Source organism: Stenella coeruleoalba (genome assembly GCF_951394435.1).
Source record: "Stenella coeruleoalba genome assembly, chromosome: 2".
Classification (NCBI taxonomy): Eukaryota; Metazoa; Chordata; class Mammalia; order Artiodactyla; family Delphinidae; genus Stenella; species Stenella coeruleoalba.
Window position 1 is genome coordinate 30915880 of NC_137147.1, and position 21433 is coordinate 30937312.

A 21433-nucleotide genomic window follows, 5' to 3' on the forward strand; every position below is an offset into this window, starting at 1 on the left:
ATGTTTGGAGAGAACTATGCTCCACTCTGTTTTAAAAAGTAAAGCTTTCCCCTTTAACAAACAGTACTGGGAAAAGTGGATATCCACATGCAAAAGGATGGCGTTGGACCCCTATCTCATATGATATACAAAACTTAAAGAAGAATGGATCAACAACCTAAATATAAGAGCTGAAACTGTAATACTCTTAGAAGAAAACATAGGGGCAAATCTTCATGAACTTGAATTTGACAGCTCTTTGGTATTACATCAAAAGTACTGTATGAGCAACAAAAGGAAAAATAGATAAAGTGGACTTCATCTAAATTAAAAACTTTTGTACATCAAAGGACATTATCAAGTAAGTAAAAAGACAGCCTACAGAGAGGGAAAAATATTTGCAAGTCACATATTTGATAAGGGTCTAGTATCCAGCATATATAAAGAACTCATAACTCAACAACAAAACAACAGACATTTCTTCAGAGAAGACATACAAATGGCCAAAAAGCACATGAAAAGATGCTCAACGTCGTTAGTCATTAGGGAAATGCAAATCAAAACCACAGTGAGATACCACTTCACATCCACTAGAATGGCTATAATAAGAAAAAGGAAAATGACAGGTATGGTGAGGATGTGGAGAAATTGGAACCTTCATACATTGCTAATGGGAACGTAAAATGGTTCAGCTGCTGTGGAAAATAGTTTGATGATTCTTCAAAAAGTTCAACATAGAATTACCATATAAACTAGTAATTCCACTCCTAAAGAATTGAAAACAGGTACTCAAACAAGTATACGTGTACATGTGTTCATAGTAGATTCACAGTAACCAACAGATGGAAACAACCCAAATGTCTGTCAATGGACAGAAGGAGAAACAAATAGTGGTATATACATATGATTGAATATTATGCAGTCAGAAGAAGGAGTAAAGTGCTGGTATGAGCAACAATGTGGATGAACCTTGGAAACATGATGCTAAGTGAAGTAACCAGATGTGTCACATATTGTATGATTCCATTTATATGAAATATGCAGAATAGGTAAATCGATAGAGATAGGAAGCAGGTTGGTGGTTGCCAGAGGCTGGGAAGAGGGGAAAATGGGGAACAATGCTTAATGGGTATGGAATTTCCTTTTTGGGGGTGATGAAAATGTTTTGGCACTAGGTAGAGGGGATGGTTTACGACGTGAATGTACTAAATGCTACTGAATTGTTCACTTTAAAATGGTTAATTTCACGTTATGTGAATTTCATCTCAATTTTTAAAATCTCCAAAAAAAAAAAAAGTAAAGCTTTCACAAACTTTGTTGCTTTAATTGTTAATAGTAATGCGTACTTGGTAGATATCAGTATTTCAGGACACTGTTCTTGAGAATCATTGCCGGAATTATTAGCTGCCAGGATTATAGCCCGCTCTCCTTTGCTGGGGGCAGAATCCCTAGGCCAGGGCTTTCTAACTCAGATGCCTTCAGGGGCATTTATCCTGTTGCGATAAATGTTTGAGGTCAGCTGGATGTAAGGCATCAGGGAGTCATGGAGATTAGGTGCAACTGGGCTGGACGTGCACTGTCTAAATGCATTCCAGTTTAGACAGACTGCCCCTGGGCTGGTTCTTGCCCCGTCTTCATCTTTCGGCCATACCTCTTAAGCCATCTGACAGACTGATGTATTTTAAAAATCATCTTCAGCATGCCATCCCATTTGTAAAAACCAATTTCCTGTCGCAGAATCTAAACCTCTCTGCCTTCCCTTTCCTGCAGAGGCTCTGAGAAAGCTCAGCTGGACCCATACAGCATCGTGAAACTGTTACCCAGCTCCTACCTCACCCTGTCCCAGCCACCTGGTGGCCTCGGGTGACAGGACTGAGCCCCATTAGATCTGTAAGGGGAAAGGCTCTCTCTGAATCCTCCGTTTAAGGGCGACTCAGGGAAATGCTCAGCAGCTGGTTGCCGCCACTGCAGAGGGCATGGTGGGTTTCTGTGGTGCCACTTCCCCAGCAGTCTGCATGCATGTCAGTCCGTTATCTGTCTACCCGCAGAGAAGGGGAGAGAGGCACAGAAGAATCTGGAAAGAGTTTTGTGATTAGATGAGATGTAGGAAGTTGTTTTTTGTTTGTTCGTTTTCATCTGCCCAAGCTTTTAGAGGCTTGGACCCATCAGGATGCTGGAAGCTTGGAGCGGGTGGGGTGTGTCAGGGGAGCAAGGGGGAGGGTGTGGAGGAAGGAGGCTTAGTCCATTAGATCTAGGGAGTGGCTGGCACTGACTTCTCTTATGCTTCCAGCCCTATAGCTGCTTGTAATCCCTCTTTACTGCTGATGTTCTGGGAAGCATGTAGGACGTAGAGATCTTTGGCCCACGTCCTTTCATTATGTAACACTTCAGTGGACGTGTGCCGGGGCGGGGTTTGGGGGAGCAGGAAGAGAAAAGTACCGTCGTGTGACTTGAGGGACTCCCTGCGGCTCTTGCCCCCAAATCCAGCCCCCTTACCCCACTCTCCCCATTTAGACTTGAACAGCAGAGAGAATCTCCCTTCCTTCCCTGAAATCCCGTGTACAGAGCTCTGAACTCCCGGTGGCTCAGCGTCTGGCCCACAGAGGTGGTGCTGACCCAGGGCCCTTGGAACCGTCCCACCTGTGGAGATGGAGGCTCAGCCTCCTCGTATCCCAGGAGCTCGCTCGCTGCCGACTCAGGCAGGGTTTCTGGCCTTTGCTTACAGCACTTTAGTCGATGGGCGTTTTTGCTCTTTTGGGGGAGATTGGCTCCCACGAGGGCATGCTTCTCGCTGGAGCCGTCATGTTGGGTGAGCCTCAGCGTGTGTGCCCTCTGACCTCCAGCCTGTCAGCCACTCCCCAGTGGGTGCTGCTGAGTTCCTGGATTAAGGGAAAATCTCTGCCCAAATGACCTGCTTTTTTTTTTCTTTAGTTTTTATTTTATATTGGAGGATAGTTGGTTAACAATGTTGGCCACCTGAAACTAAGACATGCTTTCTTAAGACTTTAAATAAAGTCACGTGGAGAGGTTCATGGAAACTGTTGAGACACTGTCGGAAACCTTAGAAGCCCAGCAGGCAACCTCCACTCCTGGTGCTGTGAGAGTGCTCAAAGCCCAGCGGTGGCCTGGAGGTCAGGAAGGCCGGGTAGCCGCTCCTCAGCAGGGTAGGCTGTGAGTGGGCCGTATGGTGGCATGGCAGCAGGGAAGGCTCTCCAGCCAGGCTGCCAGGGTTTCAGTCCTGGCTTATTAGTTGAGTGGCCTTGGAAGATTTATTTAGTGGTGCTGTATCTCAGCTTCCTCACCTGTTTGTAGAGCAGCGACGGCCATCGTATGTACCTCATGAGGTTGTTGCGAGGGTTGAAGATAATGCCTGTAAAGTACTTGGCGCCAAAATGGGTGCGTCCTAGGTGTTTAAAGATGGCGGCTCCCACCAGCCACCCGTGGGAGCCACATGATGGAGCCTGCAGGAGAGGACAAGAGGATGGCGGGAGGGCTCTGTGTTGTGTGGTTTCCCCGTGATTCACGCAGACTCTGGTTTCTTCTGTATTCCTTTCCTTGCCCAGTACTGATCCTCCAGAAGGTGGAGAACGGAGACCTGAGCAAAAAGGTTCTGAAGATCACCGATTTTGGCCTGGCTCGGGAATGGCACCGAACCACCAAGATGAGCGCAGCAGGGACGTATGCCTGGATGGCACCTGAAGTCATTCGTGCCTCCATGTTTTCCAAAGGCAGCGACGTGTGGAGGTAAGGTCCAGAGGTGCAGGGTCAGCGCTCCCCAGATCTATTTTGGCTGCACAGATGCTTCGGGACTTGGAGAATTGGGGTTGCATAGAACCCCAGGCACCCCAGGTAGGTCTAGGTGACCCCTTCAGAGCAATCTACACTAAATCCCACGTTGCCAAAGGACAGTTTCTAACACCTTCATCTGCCAGAAATCCCCCCAGTGCTAGGGGGCAAGTACCACCTCTGTGTAGGCCCCTTTGTGTTGGTGATTGCTCCCTAGGAAGGACCAGGAGATTCTAGGGGCAGTGCGTACTGACCTCCAGGGTGGTGAGGGTACCCAGACAGTCCTGGAGACCTTCCCCACGGTCACCCTGGCTTGCTTAGCAACAGTGGCTGTTACTGTTGGACTTGTTCTCACTATAAGCCCTTCAGCTGATGAGTATTGTTTGTGCTGTCTCTTTTTTCTGGGTGGGCTGGAAATTATCCTTTCCAGTTATCCAGTTAAGCTTTCAGTCAGGGCTCTGTCTTGCCTGTCGAGCATTGATATAGAAATGGGAAAAGATAGGTCTCAAGCATGCGCCCAGAACTGCAGAGTCAAAGATTAGACCAACCGTGTCCCTTAGTTAATGTCAGCCCAAGAGGTCACAAGGACATGTTGGATCTAAAGATCTTTCTCCCACTGATGGGAGGATGAGCATCTACAGAGTAAGCATCCTCATGACCGTGAGACAGTAGCATCACCTTGGTAGGCAAAAGAAAGGACTGTAGATTATCATCGTATTTCATCTATGAAGTTGTTGCTTCTTGTTGTAAAGTGAGCTTGTTGTGTGTGTATAGTTTACTTGTTGTAAAGTGAGCTTGTGTGTGTGTGTATTTTAAATAACAGCTTTATTGAGGTATTACTCACATACTGTAAAGTGCACTTTTTAAAATGTATAAGTCAGTGGTTTTTAGTAAATTTACAATGTTTTACATTGATCATCATTGTTATTAGTTTCCTAAGGCTGCTGTAACAAATTACCACAAACCTGGTGGCCTAAAGCAATACAAATTTACAGCCTAGAGGCCAAAAGTCTGAAATCGGTATCAGCAGGGCCATACTCTCTCCAGAGACTCTGGGGCAGATTCTGTTGCAAATAAGGATTCTGGGTATTAGGACATGGACATATCTTTTCAGGGCCACCATTCAACCCATGACAACCACTGACTATTTCCAGAATATTTTTTTATCACTCAAAAAAACCCTCAATACCTATTAGTAGTCATTCCCTCATACCCCCTACCCCTCCCCCTACACCCTGGCAACCACTAATTTACTTTCTGTCACTGTGGATTTGCCTCTTCTGGACATTTCATATAAATGGAATCATATAGTATGTGCTCTTCTGTGACTGGCTTTTTTCATTTGCATAATGTTTCCAGGGTTCATCTATGTTTTTCTGAACTTCATCCTTTTAATAGCTGAATCATATTCCATCATATGGGTATACCACAGTTTGTCTGTTCTTTAGTTGATGGACATTTGGGTTGTTTCACTTTTTGTCTAATGTAAATAATGCTGCTGTGGACATTTGTTTACATGCTTTTGTGTGAACATATATTTTCAGTTCTCTTGGATGGTATACACCTAGGAATGAAATTTTCTGATTCATATGGTAATTCTATATTTAACTTTTTCAGGAACTGCCAGACAGTTTTTTACCACAGCCATTACCATGAGCAATGCATGAGGGTTCCAATTTCTCCACATCCTCTCAACACTTGTTATTTTTTATTATAGCCGTCCTAGTGGATGTGAAGTGGTATATCTCACTGTGGTTTTGATTTGTGTTTCCCTAATGACATCGAGCATCTTTCCATGTGCTTATTGGCCATTTGTATATCTTCTCTGAATAACTATCTGTTCAAATCCTTTGCCAATTTTAAAATTGGGTTATATGTCCTTCCATTTTTATGTTGAAAGGGTTCTTTATATATTCCAGATACAAGTCCCTTATCAGATACATGATGTGCAAATAATTTCTCCCATTCTGTGGGTTTTCTTTTCACTTTCTTGATGGTATCCTTTGAAACACAAGCATTTTTAGTTTTGACGACGTTCGGTTTATCAGTTTTTTCTTTGATTGCTTGTGCTTTTGGTGTCATATCTAAGAAACGAAGTCATGAAGTTTTATACGTATGTTTTCTTCTAAGAGTTTTGTAACTTTAGCTCTTACATATAGGTCCATTTTGTTCCGTTTTGTTCCATTTTGACCTAATTTTTGTATGTGGTGTGAGGTAGGAGTCCGGCTTCATTCTTTTACATGTGGCTTCTAGTTGTCCTAGCACCATTTGTTTAAAAGACTGTTTCTTTCCTCATTGAATTGTCTTGGCATCCCTGTCAAGAAGCAGTTCACCACAAATGAAAGAGTTTATTTTTGGACTCTCAATTCTACTCCATTGATCTATGTGTCTCCCATTTTGCCAGTGCCACCTGTTTTAAGAACTGTAGCTTTGTACTAAGTTTTGAAATTAGGAAGTGTGAGTCTTCCAACTTTCTTCTTTTTCAAGATTATTTTTGCTATTCCAAATCTCTTCAATTTCCATACAAATTTTAGGATCATTTTGTCAGTTTCTGAGAATTAGGCAGCTAGAATTTTGATGGGGATTATGTTAAGTCTGTAGATCACTTTGGGGAGTATTGCCATCTAAATAATATTGTCTTTCAATCCATGAACATGGGATATCTTCCTGTTTATTTAGACCTTCTTTAATTTCTTTCAATGATGTTTTATAGCTTCTGTATATTGAATCTTATTTCACTACACATTAATTATGGGTGAAGTACCTATTGTGAAGAAAAGAGTTTTCCTTTCCTTAAAATATCTGACTAGATCTCAGTAGGTTGAGCTGTATCCTGATATTCAACTGTCTTTCACCCACAAAAGCAGCAATTTCATATGCTTCAACCTACACTTTCATTGCTTGACTGTAGGCTAATGAGATTAGTTAATGTATTAATTAAGCTAAGCTGCTATTGCAAAGAGACCTACTGATGGTAGAAATGTACTTCTTTTTCAAGAGTAGTCCAGCCTGTCTATGCTGGTGGGGCAGCTTTGCACCTTGAGATCATTCAGGAACTCAGGTCCTTTCAGCATCCCTCGGCGTGTTATTCTTTTCTGAATGGTTACATCTGAGTGAAAGTGACTTCAGAATAATTATATCCCACAGAAAAGGGGAAAGAGAGCTTATCCATGGCAAGAAGCTTGTCTTTAATTTGGAGATGACTCCAAAAGTAGCTATTATTATTTCCGTTTTACAGATGAGGTAACCAAGGCTTAGATGATTGAAATCAGTTGCCTAGGTTCACCCAGGTGGTAGAGGTAAAGCTGTGATTTGAACTAGATATGTGTCTCTTGAAACTCTGTGCTTTTAGCCACGTCACCATCTATATACTCTTACTCCTGCGCTTTGGGCGCCCTCTTCCAGGGTGATTGGCCCACCATGCCTGGGACCCAGCAGCCTGTCCCAAGAGGGCCAAAGCATGTCTAGGAACTCGGGGCAGAGCTGGTTCCCAGACTGACTTGTAATGCATTTATTCCTCCAAGAAATGTTTGTTGAATACATACTTACTCTGTTATGACCAAGCAAGTGGACTTGCTTCCCGCTGTACGATGGAAAGTCCAAACACCGAGGCAACGGTCTTTTGCAGAGAGAAAAAGGATTTATTGCAGGGTGGCCAAGCGAGGAGGCAGGAGGCAATACTCAGATCTGTCTCCCCAGTTGATCAGCTGTTGAGCAGGATGTTTATCATGGAAGTAGGGAATAAGAGGCGGGGGCTGGGAAATGGTCGGTGGAAAGTTCATTTGTACGTTTCTGGAGTTCTCTGCCCAGGCTCAACTGTTCTTCATGCCTCTTCATGGGTTGCATGTGCAAATTCAGGGGGGTTTCTTATGTTACATGGGGTGGATTTTCAGCCTGTGATGTCTAAAGTTCACTATCAAAGTTCACCATTGGTTGTCCTAGTCCCTCAGTGTGCCTGAGGGGCTGTCAGCAGGTTGTCTGCATATCTGTGGTTTCCCTGGTATTCTGCAAAACAGGCTTGGTGTCTTCCACGTATCATTTTATTTCTATCTTGTTTCTACCTTATGGGCCTTGAGTGTGTAAGGTAAGGGTATGGCTTCATTGTCAGGTACAGGGCCGAGCCTGAATCCAACCCCCTTCCCTCCCACTCCCCTCCTGGAGCTCATGCGGGGCCTTGGGCCTCTGCAGTTGGTGGGTGCCCAGGGCCAGCTGAGTTTGTCTCACTGTTCTTCGAGTATAGTTCTCTAGGCCTCCTCTGTGCTGTGGTGGAGCGTAAGCTAAGAATGGCCCAGACCCCCTCAAGAAAAGCAGTGCCTGCCCTTTGGTTGTGTTGTGCAGGGAGGGCACTGGTGACAGCCAGAGGCCATCGTCCCACGGCGACTCTCTGCCTGTCGTGTGTAGGATGAGGTGGAGGCATTTTGTTAATTAATCATTTTACGTTTTTTAAATTACGGAAGGAAAACATGTTCACTATAGAAAAAAATAGAAAATATGAATAAACAAAAAAAGAAAAAGAAAAGGAAAGAAAAGAAAAAATCACCCACAACGCACTTCTAAAGATAATCTATGTTGACATTTTGGTGTGTTTATTCCTGTTCCTGTGATCACCCACCCATCCCTTAAAATGGGATCATTCTATTTTGTGAGCTGCTTTTTGAATGTAACAGAGCATGAACATATTGCCATGTTAATAAGTATTTATTATGTCAATAAATATATTAACATACACATTTATACATAGGTTAGTAAATATGTTGTCATTTTGAATGAGGGTCTGGTTAACAGCAAGAATAGTAAATTGTGTGTTACCTAACAGTTTACAGAGTACCTTCACATATGGTAGTTCAGTTGTCTTTGCCAAAGATTATTAAACAGTCAGCTTGGTTCCTGGGATGTGGGCTCACAAGCTGATGACCAAGTGCAGGAGCCCATTCAAGGGACACCCTCTCCTTTTGGAGGGCGGGTCCCTGAGTTGACAGTCTTAAAGTCCATGCAGGTTAATAAGAAAAACAGCCCTGGCCCAGCACGGGTACAGAATTGCTGCACCTTCGGTTGGGAAGGGTTGCTATTCACTCTAGGGCTCTTCTTCATTTTGAAAAAAATAAAACATCTCTCTCCCACATGTGATATTATCAAACAGTGGAAAAGATGACTGCACCTCTGGGAGCATTTCTGAGGGTTGGGTTCAGGCTTTGACTCTTGGGAAATCATTGGCAGCACTGTGGGCTCTGGTACTTCTCTGGGGGGAAGGGACTCCGAGGAAGAGCTCTAGCTGAGCTGGTACTTCGAGGCTGCTTGTAAACAGTCTTGAACAGACCTCTTGACCTTCTCTTAACCCTGGGAGGGCGAGAAAGTAGGCTAAACCTGAGGTGAATCATGTGGACTTCTCCTGTCCACCTCTCCCTGAGGCTCAGATCCATCTAATGTGTGTTTCTCCAGCCCCCTTTTTGGACTCTGTTCCTGACAGAGGAGCAGCAAGCCTTCATTTACATCACCCACCTTCTGTTATAAAAATACAGAGGAACGCTGGCAGAGGAACACTTCGACTGGTTTAGTCATCCCCAGAAAGCCTTCTTCCCTGAATGCTGGTACCCCTCGGCACGGCTCTCCCCAGCCACTTTCTCATTTCAGGCCTTTCCGAGAGGGAAGCACACGGTGTTTACGAACCATAGATGGCGGTTTCAGGATGCAGGGTAGTTATTGTTATTCTTACCTTGGAGCTCTTCTATGAGGTAGGGATTGCTGTCTCTGTTACACAGATGAGGAAACAGGTTTGGAGAGGTGAACTTGCTTTCTGAAGGTCCCACGGCTGTAAGTGGTAATGCAGGCATTCGACTCAAGTCTGTCTAAGTCTTTCTTGAGTAGCACTTCTCCCACTTTTCCTAGTTGTAGAGCCCTTCAAATGGAACGGAATGCCCATTAACAAAGGACCAAGCCAGGTGAGAGCAGAGCTGCCCTTGTGGAAGCTGGGAGGGGAGGGTCCCTGGCTTCTTTCCCTTCCAGGTGGCCTGAGACATCTCCACGGAGTAGAGCTCAGTGTAAACACCATCACAGAGGAAACGCCAGGACGCAAACAGGACGCGTGTTTGGATCTTCGAAAACACCCTGTCTTTCCAGGTGGTTAGGCTTGGGACATCGATTGTCTTTGCCTGGATGGAAGAAAGGGGTTTCGGAAACTTGAGTTTTTGTTCCTCAGGGTGGAAGTGGGCAGTAATGCCGAGAGCAGGCAACTGAAGATGGGAGTCTCTGTAACCGGGAATCTAGTTAGCAACGCTGAGAGCTCGTAGAGGTCACTGGGTGGACACTGCCCAGCATGACTGCTGTCTGGATAAGTCACATGAAAGGTTTGGCAGGAAGTGTCCTAGTATAGTTCTTGATGATATTTGGGGCTTACTCTGGGGCACCCAGGGCAGCCTGAAGGACCATCTGACTACACACTCACTCTTACACCCACCCACCAATCATTCATTATGTGAGGGCCTAGGCATCCCAGAGCCTGGGCAAGACCCTGAGAATGCAAAGATTAGGAACTACTGTCCCTGCCCTTTAGGAGCCCACAGGCTGGTAAACAAACGACTAGAATACCTGACAGCGCAAACAAGGGCTGAGTAACATGCTGTGGTGTCAGGAGGCTTCCTAAAGTGTCCAGTTGTTCCCATCAGCCTCAGACTAAGATCCGCCTTCTTGTCAGGACAAGACAAGACCTGCAACTACCAGTCTACTAGGCTTTTTTTTTTTTTTTCTGTCAAAATACATAAAGAAAATTACAGTATTTGGGGGGCTCACTCGGGGAAAGCCATTGTCCAAGGACACTGGCCAGTCCACTCCGAGGGTCCCTCTGTAGAGACCCCCGGGATGTCCTGGCACATTGGTGGGCACATTGCTCTCCTTTGGAGCCATGCCAGGCCATGCCATGGGATCCCTTGAGGGCAAGCCCATGCTGTTGTGCTCTCTGATCCCTGTCTCTGGAGCCCTGGCTCCTCCCTCAATTAGCAAAGTTTCACTCAGGGTTCAGCTACCTCCTGCCTCCGTCCTGGTCTGGTGTAGGTGACCCTCCTTTGTGCTGTCATAGTATCTCTGTTGTGACTCCTCTTTCCATATTCTAATTGATGCTTTTTCTATTCCTCTTGGTAGTCTCTTTGTGGATAAGATCTGTGTTTTTTTTATCCTGTATCCCAGTTCTTGGCATTGAGTTTGATGCATAGTAGATATTTAGTAGATGTTTAAAATGAGTGAATAAATGATGGTACATTTGAATCATATCTTGAAAGATGATTAGTAGAGTTTACCAAGCAGAGAACTGGTCGAAGGGCATTCTAGGGAGAAAGAATTGAGAATTGGTCCAGGTCCACCGTGACTTACTCCACATATGCCCTTAATATATGCTGCTAACCCTATCTAGAACTTGCTTTCCTCATCTGCAAAATGATGATAATACTTATCTTGCAGGTTTGTTGTAGGGATTGAGGATCATGTTTGTAAATGTCTTAGCATGCTGCACATACAAGGTACCATGATCGAATAGTTGCTGGGTTTATTATTTTTTTTTTAAATAAATATGTCTTCTTGTTGATTGTAAACTACTGATGAGTATTACCAAAAAATTGAGCTTTGTGTTGAATAAGGAGAGGCCCTCTTCCAACTGTTCATGGCCTTATGGTTTCTGGTCCTGACTTATTCCTGGAAGGATTAAACACTACATGAGTTTGCCTGGTTCTGCTTGTGAATTCATAGAATAATTATTCCGTAAGCGTTGTGCTCCCCATTCCCTAACTCACAGAACGTGTGAAAAGAAATTCTTCATGTGGACTTGAAAGGTAGGGAAAGAACTTGAAGCCCTCACAGCTGATGCGCTGCTCTGCTCTACTGATGCAGTCCACCCTTGTGAAACTTTCCCCTTTGAATCAGACAGAGGTCACCGTTAAGGATGCACTCACGCTGACGGGGGCAGGAATCTATTCAACCTAGTGGGCACTGAAAGAAATCTTTCACAGGAGCAAAATATGTTTGTTTTGAGTGGTCATCTCTCTGCTTTTATAAAGCTAAAAAAAAATGTATCTGTTGCTATATGATCCAGCAATCCCACTTCTGGGCATATATCCATACAAAATTATAACTCGAAAAGATACATGTACCCCTATGTTCATAGCAGCACTGTTTACAATAGCCAAGACATGGAAACAACCCATGTGCCCATCAACAGACGATTGGTTTAAGAAGATGTGGTATATATACGCAATGGAATGTTACTCAGCCATTAAAATAATGAAATAATGCCATTTGCAGCAACATGGATGGACCTAGAGATTATCATACTAAGTGAAGTAAGTCAGAAAGAGAAAGACAAATACCGTATGATATCACTTATATGTAGAAACTAAAATACAACATAAATGAACATATCAACGAAACAAAAACAGACTCATAGACATAGAGAACAGACTTGTGGTTGCCAAGGGGGAGGGGGGGAGGGAGGGAAGGACTGGGAATTTGGGATTAGCAGATGCAAACTATTGTATACAGGATGGATAAACAACAAAGTCCTACTGTATAGCACAGGGAACTATATTCAATATCCTGTGATAAACCATAATGGAAAAGAATATGAAAAAGAATATATATATGTATAAGTGAATCATTTTGCTATACAGCAGAAATTAAACACAGCATTATAAGTCAACTACACTTCAATAAAATTAAAAAAAATAAAAAATAATGTATCTGTGACTTAAGCTGAAGTTTTCTTAAAGCAGGAAAAAATGTATTCCCAGAAGCCTGCCTCTTCTCCCAGTTTATTACATTCACAATAGCAACCACAAAATAGACGTGGCCCTTGAGCACTGATTAAAACACTAGAGCAGTGCATTTCATTTCATGACAGCCTTGTCAGACTGCTTGTGTTATTTGCACTTCACACATAAGGAATTTGAGGAAAAAGACCAAGTGTGCTCGACTCCAGAGTGTTCGCTTATAGCCGGTAGGCTTTATGGTCTCCCTTTTATATTATAGCAGTACTTCTGTTTTGTTAGTCTCCCTACATGTCAGAGAGGATGTGGGATGCTCGTCAAAGCCTCGCGAGATATTTGCATGAAGTTGCACCTATGGTTCATGGTGCGGCTTCTGTCTTCTTCCTCTCCTTAGCTATGGGGTGCTGCTTTGGGAGCTCCTGACCGGTGAGGTGCCCTTCCGAGGAATCGATGGCTTAGCAGTCGCTTATGGAGTGGCCATGAACAAGCTTGCCCTTCCCATTCCTTCTACATGCCCGGAACCTTTTGCCAAACTCATGGAAGGTGAGTGCCCCCTGGCTGGAACAAAACTGGAGACCGTTTATTTTTCTATCGGCACTCGATAGATTGTGGCCAGTTCTGCGGGGTCAGTAACTGAAAGAGGAGGTGAAGTATGAGTCAGTCAGGGAGGAATCCTGAAGATGGTTGGAAGAGCTACTACACGATGATGTCAGCACCCTGCTACACTGGTGTCACCGGTGTCCCTTCTGTCCATCTAGTGACTGCAGAACGTAGCTTAGAAACTGAAGGCTGCTATCCAGTGCTTCAGAATATTATTATTTAATCCAAAGTAAGAAGGTATAGCAGCCTTTATCTCAAGACCTCTGAGTGTCTTACATATAGAAATGAAGATCTATGAAGAAAGGAATTCTAAAATTCACCTCGGCAAGCCCTATGATTTTGTCAGTGAGAAATCCTAAGCTGAGAGAGGTTAAATGGATAGGTGGTCACTCCATTGGTTAGTGGCTCAGCTGAGAGTGGATAGAATTCACTTTTCCTGACTCCCAGGCTTTTCATCCTTGCCTTCTCATCAGCTCATTGAGTTGGGGAAGGGTAGCTCATTTATTTATGGGAAATTGGGGCCCAAGGTGTAGTTACCCATTGTCAGGACTGGAATCGTGTAGTAACTTGATAAACTGTGGTAGCTGTAGTCCATGCAAGAAAACGCTTTGGACTTGCCTTACCTATGTGAAATCAGTAGTGAGAATGGAATGGGTGCAGAGCTGCTGCACTGGGTTTCCAGCTTCACTGTTGGTGATTGTGATGTTGGGCAGATTGCTTTACTTCCTGAGCCCTGTTTGGGGTTCCCTAAGTCCCAGTCTCTATTTCTGGAAGGAGAAATGAGAGGTGGTTTTCTGTCAAATGAGGTCACGTCATACCCTAAATCTTACATTTGCCTCTGTCCGCTAATGCTTCCTGCTGACTCCTGTGCCCCATGCAGATTGCTGGAATCCTGACCCCCATTCACGACCATCTTTCACGAATATCCTGGACCAGCTAACTACCATAGAGGAGTCTGGTTTCTTTGAAATGCCCAAGGACTCCTTCCACTGCCTGCAAGATGACTGGAAACATGAGATTCAGGAGATGTTTGACCAACTCAGGGCCAAAGAAAAGGTAAGAAAGAGAAGCAAAAGGTATGCATTGAATTAGTGGATCTTCTCCACTGGGGCCTCTGGACCGGTTCTGACACGACCACGTTCCTGCTTGGTTTGCGGCAACAGAGCAGCTTTTTCCTTCCTGGCTTTAACATGGAGAGTTCTCCAGGCCTCAGGTGTGACCTGAAACGATGGAGAAGTTTTCTTTCTTTTTGGGATGTGGCAGGAATAAGTGGGGGGAGTCAGGAATCCAAAGCTGTCCTTGCAGAGTATCTACTTTATTGTCCAAACTGGAGGAGGAGCACGGCTGGGCAAGTACCAGCAGCGTGTCTCGCCCCGCCGGCTGGAAATACGAGAGCGTTCTAGAAAGCTTTCTTTGTTCTGCAGTGGACTTGTAGAAGGGGTTTAACTGGATGTAGGGATACTTCAATACTGAGAGCAATTATCAGAACATCCTGCCAGTGTCTTTGGGGATCAGAATCAGAAACACCATAGGGGCTAAAAATACCATGAGTCTGAAGTTGTTTGGCATTTTTCATGTTTTAATGAAAAGGGCTCAAAGACTGAACCAACTGAGGAGTTCAGAGACCCATAGCCCATTTGCCTTTTTGTTTTGGAGACCATTCCTTAAATGGCCCCTCTCTATGCCCGTAGTGTCTGGCTAGCAGTCAGCATCACACAGAGGAAGCTAATCAAAGTAGTTCTGTTGTTTATCCTGCGGGGCCTGTGGCTAGGGGCCCAAGGGATGTCCATGGATAGACTTGGTTAATTTCTTCTTTCCCTTCTCACTCCCCTCTGTGGAAATTTGGGAAGCAGTATAATAATAGTAGAATCTAAAATTATCTTTATGGCTTCCCACTTCTTTCACTTAAGGTCTGATGAGACCTCTTCACCCATTTCATCCAGGAGTCTTATGGCCCCTGCTGCCAGCATGCAGGGCAGGTGTTATTAACTTTTTCATCTCAGAGCTGAGGGTCAGTGTCTGTCTAAAGTCACACAGCTGGTAAGTGAGGAGGCAGAATCTTGAACTGGGGTCTTCTGATTCCAAAACCATTTTCTTTCCAATATCATCGTTTCCCTAAACAAAGGACTTAAAAATCATTTCTGGAGCTGATTTGAAGATATAACTCTTTTGATGCAACATAGCAATCCTTGTGCTGTTTGGCAAGTCAGGGAGCATTCTGCAGGGGGATGCAGTGAGCTTATGACAATTCTTTAAGGACCCAGGGGGAGAGAGGGGTGGATCTGTACTGACCATTGAGCAGAATGATTAAAAGAGACTGTTCCAATTACTAGTTCTATTCCAACTAGAAGAACCCCAGAGTTCCTGGCCTTTTTTGAGATTGCTAAATCACTGACTCCTGCTTATTCCTTGTTCTTTTTTTAAATTTATTTTTTATTGAAGTATAGTTGAATTACAATGTTGTGTTAATTACTGCTATACAGCAAAGTGACTCAGTTATATATTTTATATATATATATATATATATATGCATTCTTTTTCATATTCTTTTCCATTATGGTTTATCACAGGATATTGAATATAGTTCCATGGTTATTTCTTTTGATTGATGGAATTATAAGGGTACCAGCCAGTAAGAAAAATGAAAGTTGGATTTTGTCAGGAGGTAGTTACTAGAAAAAGTCAAAGCAATTCTCGTAATAGCTAACATTTGTAGAGCATGTGCTATTTGCCATGCTCTGTTATGAGTGATTTATATGAATTCTTACATAATCTTGCATAATAAGGTAATAATTGCTGATGTATTACAGTCCTGTGATATTGGTGCTATTAACTCCGTATAACATGTGATGCCCATTTTAATTGCTCAAGGCCACAAATCAGCTACTTTGTTCCAGAGTCCTTGCCTTTAACACCCATGCTGTGATACCGCTCCATTATAAGGCTTGGAGTTGGGCAAGAAAGCTCATTAGCTTTCTCTCTGGAGAGATTCCTCTTAAATCATTGTATGTGGAAGATGTGATTGGCACACTATGGAGTTGATACCCAAATAGGTGTTTCGCAAGAAGGGGATTTACCACGCTGGAGGGTTTCCAGGTATATGGTACCATAGTTGAGGGCTCCATAAATATCCTGTTTTCCCGTATGATTCACTCTTCAGGTTGTCTCAACCTACTGCTGCTTCTGTGTATGTGAGGATGGATTGGTCTCTGGGCTGGGGTTCAAGTTCCCTTAAAGGAAGGAGCTTAAACCCAAGTCATCCCTTAGACAAAAGCACGCAGGAGAGAGGACTTAGGAAGGCTGAGATTAGCTCGAACTAATTTTCAGCTTTCCCATTTAGCAGCAAAATAACCAACCAGGAATAATTTTTCTGAATCTTCGATGTGTTTTTGTTCTGATGGTGAAAACAAAGCAGTGGGACCGGGAAGCCAAGGAGGTGGAGGACGCACAACAGTTAATCTTTGGGGCTTATTTGGGGCTTATTTCATCAAAGAAGGAGAAGTTCAAAAGTTCAAGCTCATTTCTCAGGCACTGTGATGTATCCATGTTTCCATAACGAAGGACCTGCATTTATAAAATTGTCTTCTCTCTCCTCCTCCTTCTTTCTCTCATTCATTCATCGACTCAGCAGTTAATCAGCAACTACTGAGGACCTACCACGTACCAGACAACTTTCAAGGTGCTCATCCTCTTCTCATTTTTCTCCTTTCTATCATTTTTATGGTCATTTTCATATACTCTTGAGAATAGAAGGCAAGTTGAACGGAAAACTCCTTTCATCAGAATACTTTATTCCCATTTTGTTTGTTTTCTCTTCTGCTCTCTGCCCGCTGCTCTGCTTCCCCGATATGTGTTCACATACTATTTTCTAGCCCTGGGTTCCATTTCTATAGTTTGTTCTAGTCCAGAATGACTTCTTATAGGGGAGCATTTCATTGAGAATTTTGAATTTCAACCACAGAAGTGTTGCTCTGGCTACTTTTTTGAAGAAAACTTCTCCCTTTTTAGACATGGTTCTCTCAGGTTGTTGACATGAAAGCTTCTTAAGTTTTAGTCCTCTGCCTCCACCCGACTTCGATCCTAGGCCTGCGGTAACCAGTGTTAACAGTTTAGAGTCCACATGTTTAAATTTTATACGCATGCTTTGTTCTCTTTCCTGGGCTCTCTCCTATTTCCTGATGCCATAAGCCCCCACCTCTTTCCAGGAATTCCATGGTGAGTTCCTTTGTGAATTCATGCAGGAGGAAAAAGGGGAGGGAGGGAAGAGGTTCTGCCCACCTTCTAGAGAAAGTGCCTGGCAAAGACTTCAGGAAATGTTCCCTCTTCTCTTTGCTGTGCTGTCCCCATCCTTCCAGAGCAAATGGTTGTCCTTTTAGATAAGGTGCCAGTTTAAACCACACGCTCAGTGGATTCACTCACCAAGTGAACAAAGATTTAGATGACGCGCCTCACGAACCTTTTGAACAGCCACCCTGGAAATACATTTATTTTCATTTGAATGTTAGGCGATGCCTGGAGGGTGATTCATTCACAGCACGCACATTTTAAGCTAGATCACAGTAAGTTGGCTCTGGCTTTAAAAAACTTTCCTTTATGTAACAGAAAGAAAAAATCAAAATAGAACCAAATCTGTAAAATTTGAGTATATGATTATATTTTCCACCCAAACGCCATCGTTTGTCCTGGTCACAGGTAATTTTAATCAGTCAATCAAGGGGCACAGGGCACTATCAGCCCCCGTCTCCAGGGCTTGGCCTGTGGCTCCTCGAGCTGTATCCTCAGGATGGCTCTTCGGAGCCTGCCTGGCCTCCGTTTGCAGTGGTCAGGTGTTCCTTTTCCAGCCAGCTGTTGAGCCCCCACCTCCGCTGGGGACTGAAGCGTGGGGTGTCCGAGGAGAGCTGTCCAGGCTGCTATGAGCACTGGCGCCCCAGGGGCGAGCCCCCTCTGCACGGACCACTTGCCACACACACCCCCGCCATGGTTCTACCTGCCTGGCAGGAGCTGCACACCTGGGAGGAGGAGCTGACGCGGGCCGCACTCCAGCAGAAGAACCAGGAGGAGCTGCTGCGGCGCCGGGAGCGGGAGCTGGCCGAGCGGGAGATCGACATCCTGCAGCGGGAGCTCCACATCATCATCCACCAGCTGTGCCAGGAGAAGCCCCGGGTCAAGAAACGCAAGGGCAAGTTCAGGAAGAACCGACTGAAGCTCAAGGATGGAAACCGCATCAGCCTCCCTTCCGGTTGGTGTCCGGGGACCTGGGGGAGGTGGGAGTGGACCGAGGGGCTGGTGTGGCAGGGGTTCTGTGGGAACCAGGGACTGAGCTCAGAAACGTGAGACCCCAGGGCTCATCACGGAGCTGGTTTAGGAAGGTCCATTCTATTCCGTGGAAAGCGTGGCCTGATGGAAAGCTTCCGCCTTCCAGGGGGATTTTGTAGTTTGACTACACACAGAATATGAGGGGAAGGCCGTGAGTGTGACAGGCCTGGCTGCAGGCTGCGAGTAGCACGGCCGTGCACACAGGCACATCTCACTATAGGCAAACCTGGAGAAGGAATATGTCACGGGGGGAAAAGAACCCCAGGGTATGTGTGTACGTGCGTGTGAGTCTGCAAAATAACTCATCTCAGGGTTTCTGTAAATAATTAGCTCTCTGTGTGCGGTTGAGATTAGGATGAACGTTTAAGGATTTGATTTACACATAACCTTTCAGAAACACATTAGCTGAACAAAGGTACATTTGCAGCAGGTACAGCCTTGGGAAAATGCAAAGAAATATGAAACTATGAATTAGAATCTCTGTGGGGTGTAACGTACCCACGGAGGGAGGTAAGTACTCAAGTGTGTGTTATGTAAATAAAGTTCATTGTATTCTGAGTCTGTAAGGCCCCAGGAAGCAAGCTTATTAGAAGTACAAGGAGCCAAGGGGAAATGGCATAATAGGAGTAGTAGTGGATGACTTTAAGCACTGGGACGGCGGCTTAGGTACAGACAAGAGAATCCACCTCATGAAATTCAGTGAATGTGTCGTTGCACATTTTTTTCTTTTCAGGCAACACAGAGTCTTTAAGCACCTCTGGAGCATCTGGCACGTGCCAGCATCTTGCTGTGTGCTAAGGCAGCAGATAGAAAAGCCGTGGAGCTCCCCTACAGGGAGATCACAGTCTAGAGGGGAGACCTAGGCGCAAACATGCAGATCTTTTTTATAGCCTTTTGATAGATGGGGAGAACGAAGCTCAGAAACTCAGAGAATGTACATTTTACATTCCTCATGTACGCTGTAAATGCCTTTGGAATACATCAGAATTTGGACCATTAACCGCATCTCCCTCACTTCCCCAGGTTCTGTGGGTTAGTCCTGGTACCCCGCACTTATCGAGGAGCATCAGTCTCCCTGCTTTGGTCCCTGAGAAAAGGAGGCGTGTACGGATAGACTGTGTGAGATGGAGAATTTTAAGTTAGATTTCCTAGAATAATCGACAAGGTCTCATGATATTTTTAAAAACTATTCTAAGCACGTACTTGCTACACCTATATACATTATATAGACATGTACATTATATAGACGGCTTTATGGAAACGATATGATGAAGTTCACTTGGGTAATGAAGTTTCCTTCTCTTCATACGTCCATCTTGCCATGTCCCTATGGGAAAAAGAAATGATTCTGAAAGAGAACATTTCCCAGGTGAAAAGGAGCTTCTCAGGAAATAGGGCCTGTCCCTCAAGTCTGCCAGGAAGTGTCAGTTCTCTCATAGGAATTTTTTTTTAACTGAGGTATAGTTGTTGTACAATATTACACAAGTTTCAGGTGTACAACATAGTGACTCACAATTTTTAAAGGTTATACTCCATTTAGAGTTATTATAAAATATTGGCTCTATTCCCTGTGTTGCAGTATATATCCTTGTAGCTCATAGGAACTTGAGAATGGGAAAATCCTAATGCACACGCATCTGTTTGTCTTTCCCCAAGCAGATTTCCAGCACAAGTTCACGGTACAGGCCTCGCCCACCATGGATAAAAGGAAGAGTCTCATCAACAGCCGCTCTAGCCCTCCTGCGAGCCCCACCATCATCCCTCGCCTGCGAGCCATCCAGTGTGAGGCTGTTTCCCAAATTAGTTGGGGCCAGAACACACCAGGGGCACCTGTCCCCTGCTCTGTCCAGCCACCAGCTGGTCCAGGCTGGCTCCGTCCATAACTCTGCCACCTCTCCTCCACAATATGTATACACACGCACATGTGTACGCAGACCCTTACCCCCCGCCTCGTCTCTCCATGACCTTGACCCTTTCACTCTTAGTGAGACACCAGCAAAGGGGTTTGTGGGTACCAGCGGGCTCTTTAGTGGATTACAAAGCAATCTGGGATGCGATGAAGGTACCCTGGCCTGGGGACCTTGTGCCCTCGCTGCCACGTTTGGGGCATCATGGTTTTTCTTTTCCATGCTTCCCAGGAAAGGGCTTTGTCAAAGTGTAGGTTCCAAGGTAAACTTGCCAGCTACTTTGTGATAGGCCGAATCCGAACCAATTTTATTTTATGACGGTGTTTATTAAAAAGAACTTATACAGACACACATATATGCATATATGTAAAGTGTGTTGTATGCCCTAATTTAAAGAGAGAGAGATTTCATCAAAACCCCCCCCCAAGACCTGGATTTCTGGCTTTCCTTGAAAAATCAAATCAAACCAGTGGATTCTTTTTTTCCGTACGCTCTGTATTTTGCCTCAGTCCCCTCAACTCCCTGTTTTCTGGGAACTGGGTCACTCCATCCATTTATGATATAAGGCCAGTCTCTGAAGCATTTGGCTTTCAACCCTTGCTCTAAGGTATCAGGGTCAGAAGAAGGCACCTCCTCTCCTATCTGTTACATTTCTCCAGGCCTGTTCCTTCCCCCTCTCCTACCCCTGACTTCCTTCTCCACAGTGTTGAATTCCTCACTTTCTTCCTTTCCAGCACTTTCTTACCAAAATGTCTTCACTTCTACATCTTCCTTACCCCTTATCTCTCACCTACTTCCTCACCTGCCACCTCGCCCCCCCCAAGCCAGTCCCCGGCAAGAAAACATGTTCCCGGAGTCAGGTCTGCTTGGAGCTCTGGTGACTGGCCGGCCTGAGTGCCCACTTTATGCTGGACTCGGGAGAATCTGGGAGGTTTTCTCACGTTTGGTACTTGGAAAGCACTGAGTGAGTGCTGGCTGGGAACTCCTTTACTTACCTGGCAGGCTCCACTCGGGCACAAAGTTTTTGACAAGGTCTGACTATCCCCCGCAGCTCCAATTATGTGAGTGTGCGTGTCCGGTCGGGGAGAGGCTAGTTTG

The 21433-nt window shown here is 44.7% G+C and overlaps 1 protein-coding gene across 2 annotated transcripts in view; it reads left to right on the forward strand.

The window, feature by feature from the left end:
- MAP3K9 (mitogen-activated protein kinase kinase kinase 9) overlaps positions 1-21433 on the forward strand; it is a 73536-nt gene that overhangs the window by 40938 nt on the left and 11165 nt on the right. For both annotated transcript variants that reach the window (XM_079914263.1, XM_079914262.1), the window contains exons 3-7: positions 3543-3723; positions 12907-13055; positions 13993-14168; positions 18111-18351; positions 20088-20210. In XM_079914263.1, the coding sequence (XP_079770389.1) occupies positions 3543-3723; positions 12907-13055; positions 13993-14168; positions 18111-18351; positions 20088-20210 (870 nt within the window). The remainder of the gene's footprint in view (positions 1-3542; positions 3724-12906; positions 13056-13992; positions 14169-18110; positions 18352-20087; positions 20211-21433) is intronic.